This window comes from Galeopterus variegatus, unplaced genomic scaffold, assembly GCF_000696425.1.
Source record: "Galeopterus variegatus unplaced genomic scaffold, G_variegatus-3.0.2 Scaffold1759, whole genome shotgun sequence".
In the NCBI taxonomy this organism is placed as follows: domain Eukaryota; kingdom Metazoa; phylum Chordata; class Mammalia; order Dermoptera; family Cynocephalidae; genus Galeopterus; species Galeopterus variegatus.
Window position 1 is genome coordinate 126,205 of NW_007727870.1, and position 7,175 is coordinate 133,379.

Sequence of the window (7,175 nt, forward strand, 5' to 3'; positions counted from 1 at the left end):
CTTGTGCACTGGCAAACCTGAGAAGTATGGGGACTTGGGACCTTCAGATCAGCCTGACACTGAACGGCAGTCTGTCTTTAGGCCAGCCAAATTCTCTAGGCTTGTCTCCTTGTCTATAAAATTATTTGATTCAATTTATTCCTTCTCAGCTCTACCTCCTACTTCTATTTGCAGTCAATGGGCTGTGAAATATTTGGAGACAGCTTTGTGGGTCATGCATTCTGCATGTCTTATGAGCAAAGCACTGGCCTTCCTTGCTCCAGATGATCTTTTCAAGGCTGCTTGTGTAGAACACATCCTGGACAGGACAGCTTCTTCCTCCAGAGCGAAGGGATGCTTGTTTGTTGATCAGTATAATCAAGATAATGTCTCACTCCAGGGCAAAGGTCAGGCAGGTGCACACTGTCAGAAGGGATCCAGGCCCCGTAAACGCAGGTCCCTCCTCTACAGCACAGCCCAGCACTGTGTGTATGGGAATCCCAGACCCACTTTGTGTTATCCTCAGGAATGGGGGCTGAGCTATCAACACAGATGCTGGTACTCTTGCTCTCCTATTACTATGAGTAATAAACCCCTTTGTCTCTGAGCCAGGAGCCTCATGCCTTCTGCCAGCATCTGGAAATAGGCAGGCTTTCTTGGAAGGAAAGTGGGATAGAGCCTAAGAGTCTTCACTGTTGTTGACTTTGTGTTGTCAGTTCACTCTGGAGGCCTGGGGACATCCCTGACCCAGCTTACAAAATGAATGGAAATTTTTTTTACAAATGTTAATGATTAATTTATTCCACACCATCCATAGTGATATTCCTATCATCGAGGAGCTTTTATTGTTACCTAGTACCTTTAAAGTATTAAATCTCTCTAGTCCCTAAGGAAAAAGTGAAAAATGATAGTGTGTACACCCAAAAACCCACCTCACACATGCCTTTCTACCAGTAAACAGATGTTTCCCCAATTCTGTTACTCTCCGCGAACCAAGAGATAGTTTTATGCTGCTATTTTAGTATAAATCAGAACAAAGTAATCATTGGTTACCCTGGTAACCAAATGCTATAGGAAAGAAATCTTTACATTTAACACAATACTGCTCACTGTGATGTGACCTTGGCCAATTTTTTAGTAGTCCTGGGTGAAGACGGACAAGAGCTGGTCATCTGTCTCAATGTACTCTCCATCATACAATTTTTTGAATTCTCTTTCAATCATGTTTGTCAATTTAATAATTCAAAGTCTTTATCCCTTTTCCATAATCTTTATTTTTGAAGCAGTTCCTAACTTACTGAAAAGTTGCAGGAATAGTGCAGAGAGTTCTCTATGTACTCATCACCCCAGATCCCACTCAGGTGTTGCCAGGTGTCTGGATAATAGCATCTTCCTAGCAAGCACACCCAGCTGCCGCCATGCCCATGATCTGCACACGGAGCAGAGCAGCTCCCTTGCTGCGTGGCGGCGCTCATTCCCTGACGTTCTGAAAACCACAGGCAGCTAGCTGCTCGGCAGGTTGTCATGTGATTGCGCCAGGCTGTCTACCTTTTGGGGGGAACACCAAGAGCGATGATGCTGAGTTCTAGTGGCATCTCAAGGTGACACACAGTGTACGTGTTTCCCATTCTTGATGGTGTGCGTGTTCATCACTCGATTAAGACAGTGCTGGATTTCCTCCCCTAGGTCGTTTCCCCTCCGCGAGCAGGAAGTGTTTGTGAGGCACATGCCTCATTCAGTCTTCAGCACTGGAGCTGCGGCTCGTCAGGACCTTGCCTGATGGCCTGGTGACTTTCTAGCTGGATCCTCCTCCTGCATTTATTAGTCAGCATTCTGCTCTCAGGAAATGCTTCCTCTTCTGCCCCACTTATATATTTCGTGTTTGTACTGGCTGGGGCTCATGAGTTTCTATTTTGTTCAAGTGGCTACCATCCATTAGAATTCTTATTTGGATTCTCAGATAATCCCAGACTTGACCTGGTGGAGCTCCTTCAAGGTAGTTTTTGAGTCCTCTGATATGGCCATTTGATCCTTTGAGCGTTTTCTTACTTTCTGGCACAAAAAAAATTGTTCTCTTTTCCAGCCCTGGAATCAGCCATTTCTCCAGGGGTCCCTGGTTCCCTTTAGAGGAGAGTGGTATTTAGAAACCAAGAGCTCACTACACCCCAGCAACTGGACAGCTAGGAAAGACTGCGAGAGTGTGTGTATGCATGTATGTGTGTGTGTGTGTGCATGTGCATGTGTGTGAGCGTGTACATTCGTGTGCCCACACATGTGCATGTTTCTAACTCATTTCTCCGTTGCTGCATGAAACCACTGTTTCGCACACGTGCTCCAGCTCCAGCCAGCACCACAGGCTTCCACACTCTCCCTGTCTGTACCGCCCTCCCCTTCCGACCCCTTGTAATCCTTCTTCTCCTCGCCCTTTCCCTCCGTCTGTCCCTGGTCTCCCAACTGGGCCAGCTCCCTGCTCTGATGGCCCCTCACACAGGGGGCCCTGTCGGTCATTGCCCTCCTGAGGGGAGGAAGGACAGTTGTCCCCTATAAAAACCACATTCACTATTGAGCGTCTTGGGACCCCAGCTTTTTAAACTGCACTTGCAGTCGCGTTGAAATTTGCTAAGTTGCAGGTAAAAGAGTCTCCAAGGAGACCAGGGAGCTGCCCGACTTCTGTGGCAGAGGCACTGTCCTAGTGATTTAGGTATTCTGTGTGCTCAGGAAGGCAGGCGGGCCACTTCTAACAGCGTTTTCTGTATCTTCTCCCGTCTTCACATTAGTGTTAAATCAGAAGCTGGAATTGGGCTTAGAACTGAATAGGCCCTGGCCAGTGCTGGGTATAGTGGAAGGATTAGTTATTTTGTGGACACTCTTGGGTCTTGACCCATTAATGGATTCCAGGAGTTTGTAAGGTTCTGGAGCTAGATGAACATGCGTGTTGTTTCACGGTGGTGGAAAGTTGGGTTGGAAGAGACTGTGAGAGGAAGGGCCCTGGCCCCACCTTGAGGAGACCAGGTCGCAGCTGTCTGGGAGGGGATGAGAGGACGAGAGTGTCATTGAAACCAGCGTGTTTCCATTGATCAGATGCTTGCTTCTACTGCCAGAGCAAATGCTGCTGGAGAAGGTCATTCTGGTGTCTCCTGGAGTAAAGTGCGGTGGTTAACAAGCCACACGGCCTTCATGGGGCTGTGCTTGGTCAGCCCTGCCGTAATATCACACCATTTAGAATTTCAATATTGGCAACAGAGTAATCACGATAGAAAAATATACTAATGCACTTCACTTCATGGTACCTTTTCAGGAAAAGGCAAGAGTACTGAAGAATCTTGGTATTAATTATAACATCTTGCCAAATGAGGGACAGGATGTATTTGTTGTTGCATGACAAAAATATATATATACACCTGTTATGGACTGAATTGTGTCCCCCTAAAATTTGTATAATTTGAAGCTCTAACTCCCAATATTACAAATTATTGTCACCAAAGAGCAGAAAAATCACTTAGTGTTGTCCATGTCTCTGCCAGCAAAAAATGTGATAAGGAGTAATTTTTCCAAGATTCCTCACTTCACATTAACAGGGTGTTTACACTAGGAAAATAACAAAATGTAAACACTTCAAAAGCTCATCTTCAGATAAATTGAAACTTATTTTCATTGTGAGTTGGAGAATCAATGCCCTAACAGTTCCTTGGTTCCACTTTCTTTTATTGGTGCATAAACCATGTTGTGAAAACACACCCCTCAAGTGGGTTCTGCAGGCTCACGACGGCGAGGTCACCTCTCCAGATGTGGTTATCACTTTATGTGGGCTATACACTAGGACACAAAATAACACACTCATGCAACTGTCATGGAAATTTATTATTTTATTTCAATGTTCAAGAGCAGTGTACTTCCCGTGGACCCCCCCGCAGCACGTGCTGTTTGGGGCCAGCCACGGATAGAGATCACACAGCCAGCAATCACTGCAAAGTTGCAGAGTGCTCCTGTTGAACAATGTGGAGGTTTGTTTCCAGAATTTTTTTTCCTTTTGATTTTTATTCTTACCCTCTCATCATCGAGGCTATATATTAATAGACATCATATTAAACCCACAGTAAACATTCAGAATTAGAATGGGATTAAACAGACGCATTTTGGCACTATGCTCTTCGTTCTAGGGGGAGCGATGCCAGTGTGGGGGCTCTTTGGAAGGCCTGTAAAATATATGCCAAAATCAAAAGGTGGGCATCAGTACGTTATGGAGGGAAGAGCTCAAGGAGGTGTCAGCAGGGTTAGAAGAGAGTGTGGTTCAAAGAACTCCTTCTGACTCTTCACGCGGCTGCCCAGGTCCAGCCGCGGCTGGGTCAGTGGGTCAGGAATGGGTGCACACCTAATCTATTCTCTAGGGACGGTCATTTCTAGGAGGCAAGCAGATGAGACAGTTATCTTCTCTCCGAGGGTTAGTGTTGGCCAATGTGCGCTGCCGTGCGAGCATGCCACTGGTCATACTGGCATTGAGGAGTGACCAGTGTGACACTGCGAGGCCACAGAGAACTGCTGCTCTGCTCTGAACACCTAATCTATTCTCTAGGGACGGTCATTTCTAGGAGGCAAGCAGATGAGACAGTTATCTTCTCTCCAAGGGTTAGTGTTGGCCAATGTGCGCTGCCATGCGAGCATGCCACTGGTCATGCTGGCATTGAGGAGTGACCAGTGTGACACTGCGAGGCCACAGAGAACTGCTGCTCTGCTCTGAGATGTGCCCCTCTGCCTGGACTCTCTGCTGGCCTGGGCTTTGGTTAGGAAACAGGTTGTTCACAGAAGTGGCTCTGTCTGTCCCTGTGCGGAGCCAGAGATGTGCCCCTCTGCCTGGACTCTCTGCTGGCCTGGGCTTTGGTTAGGAAACAGGTTGTTCACAGAAGTGGCTCTGTCTGTCCCTGTGCGGAGCCACAGGGACACCCAGTGGCCACACGCATAGTGTCTCCAGCACCTGCTTCCAAGGCCGTTCGTGTCCTGGGTGAGGCCACCACCCACCCCACGCCCGCCGCCTTCTCCTCTCTCTGCCACGCTCGAATTCAGCTAAGGGGGTGCGGGGCAGCCCGGCCTGGGGGCACACCCCCCTCTCTTGTGCTGCCCCGCATTGGACTCACAGCTGCCCGGGCCCACATTCACATGCCAAAAGCTCCCATGCGTAGTAGCCACTCCTTGACTGTCTAATCCTGTTAGGAAAAATAAAGTATACTTGAGGAGGTGAGAGAAGGGGCAGGAAAAGAAAACCAAAGGAAGCTTGGATCACAACAGTCCTTCCTGCCCGCATGTCTCTGTCTCTGCAGCGCTGTGCCTGGCGGCAGTGCCCACCGGAAGCTCGAGGGTGCACAGTCAAGGCTAAGAGAAGTCCAGGGGTAGAGGACATCCATGCACTTGGACCTATGGAGACTGATGTGCATCTGGGGACATGATAGCAGTGGGGTGGATACTCAGGAAGATGTCAAGTGACAGTTTTACCCATTTTCTGTTTTCGTTTTCCATTTCACTGTTGGCCACAGCTGCCAGGAGGATGCTGTGTGCCTGACCTACTGCGCGCACTCCACCGGCATTAGCTGTGGGGTCATCTGCTCTAACTAGATAATTGAGATGCAAATGGTATTAAAGTTTAGGCAGTTAAATTAAGAAGCTGAGGACAGGGTTCTGCAGGGACAGGGTGGGCTTCAGCGTCTAGCCATAGGTGATCCGGAGCGGCTGTCTCTTCCTCCCTAAGAAAGGAAAAGAGAGAGGAGTCAGGAGAGAGTCACCAGGGCACAGCCTCCCACACCCGATCCTGCTCTTGGGCCCACCTGCTCCAACCCTTTAGGGGCCTATTCATTTGCATGCGGGGCCAGAAACGCTGCCTCACAGCGCTGACCTTTTCCTTCCATTCCTCCCAACCTCTTTTAGCAAGTGCTAATTGAATTTTCAGTGCTCTGAGATAAATTTACTCAAATTAGATTCCAAGGACACAGACAGTGGTGCCTGGTACAAAGACATGTGTCTCTGTGGGTGAAAAGCTCCACCTTGCTTTACTTTGAATGGGCACCTTATTCTCCAGCGACAGACTCCAGGGTAAGTGAGGGAAATGTGTGGGAATAGAAACAGGGACAACCTCATCCTCAGAGAGGCTTTAGTGTTGGCGAGTGTACCCATCGCCATGTGCACCAGAGAAGAGCCAGAGAACGCTGCATCTGTCACCGGGGGACATTTCTCTTATCTGAATGTCACCTGCCACACCAAGATGAACCACTCACACAGAGGGGCTGTCTATAAACTCTGACTTAAAGGGTCTCACAGCCATGAATGGACAAGTGTTCTGGACAAATACAATTTGGAATAATAAAACAAAGGAACTGCAGAGTGAGTCGGAGCCCAGTGTGTGTGCAGTGACCAGCAGCGCCAGGTGGCCAGGCGTGGAATTGCCTTTCTAAGGAGATAACCAGTTTGTTGCTCTGATGTCTGTCACCTAGATGGACAAGGGAGAGCTGCACTTTTTCTCTTGTGTTCAAAGTTTCATTCAAATTTTAGCCTCTTTCTCCTCTGGTTTCCCTCTTAGGTTGTGGGTGAAAAATTGATCTCTCAAAAGTTTCCTTTTGACTGTGAGCCCCCAGAAAGCAAGTTGTGTAAGAAATCTGCTGTCCAGGTGGCAGTGGTGCTGAACTAATGCTGGCCTAGTTTGATTCTACATTCTCCACATTACCCAATGACATAAATAACCAAGGCACTAAAACTAAGGGTACTTAAAAATAACAGATCAAGATGAGAGTTCTGAATTCCTGGGGTTTTAGGTTTTCCAAGTATCACACTTAGCATTTTAAAGGAACTTTTATGTTGTTAACTCATTTAAAGAATTTTATTTTCGCTAGTGAAAATGTTTATGGAATTCTAGCCTCTGAAGCTACCTTAGGAATCATCCAGTGGAACTCCCCTCCCAGGCCTGGGAGTTGTCAGGAGCAGGGTCCTCTGCCACTCCGGGTGCCTGGCTTAATGTTGACATCACTGGTGCTCAGAGCTGCCCTCTGGAGTGGCCTGGAAGCCTGCAGTCGCCTCATTTTTGCTCCCTTTCCAAGAGATTAACCACAGAGCCCCGTTTAAAGTGTGTTTTATTCCTGTAAAGTTGTGGAGCCGCTCTACTGTGTCCAACACGGTGCAGGCGGCACCCCATCCTCGCAAGCTAAGCTCTTGAG

At 48.0% G+C, this 7,175-nt stretch overlaps 1 protein-coding gene across 2 annotated transcripts in view; it reads right to left on the reverse strand.

Annotated features, from left to right (window-relative positions):
• Nucleotides 1-3,832: 3,832 nt before the first annotated feature.
• The window catches only part of MBP (myelin basic protein), a 43,882-nt gene continuing 40,539 nt past the window's right edge, over nucleotides 3,833-7,175 (reverse strand). Inside the window, exons 7-8 of one of the 2 annotated variants that reach the window (XM_008578793.1) lie at nucleotides 4,812-5,714; nucleotides 3,833-4,528 (exon numbers count right to left, since the gene is read on the reverse strand). In XM_008578793.1, the coding sequence (XP_008577015.1) occupies nucleotides 5,670-5,714 (45 nt within the window). In that variant the 3' untranslated portion in view covers nucleotides 3,833-4,528; nucleotides 4,812-5,669. Of the gene's footprint in view, nucleotides 4,529-4,811; nucleotides 5,715-7,175 lie in introns of those variants that run through there. The other variant, XM_008578794.1, reaches the window with a different exon arrangement.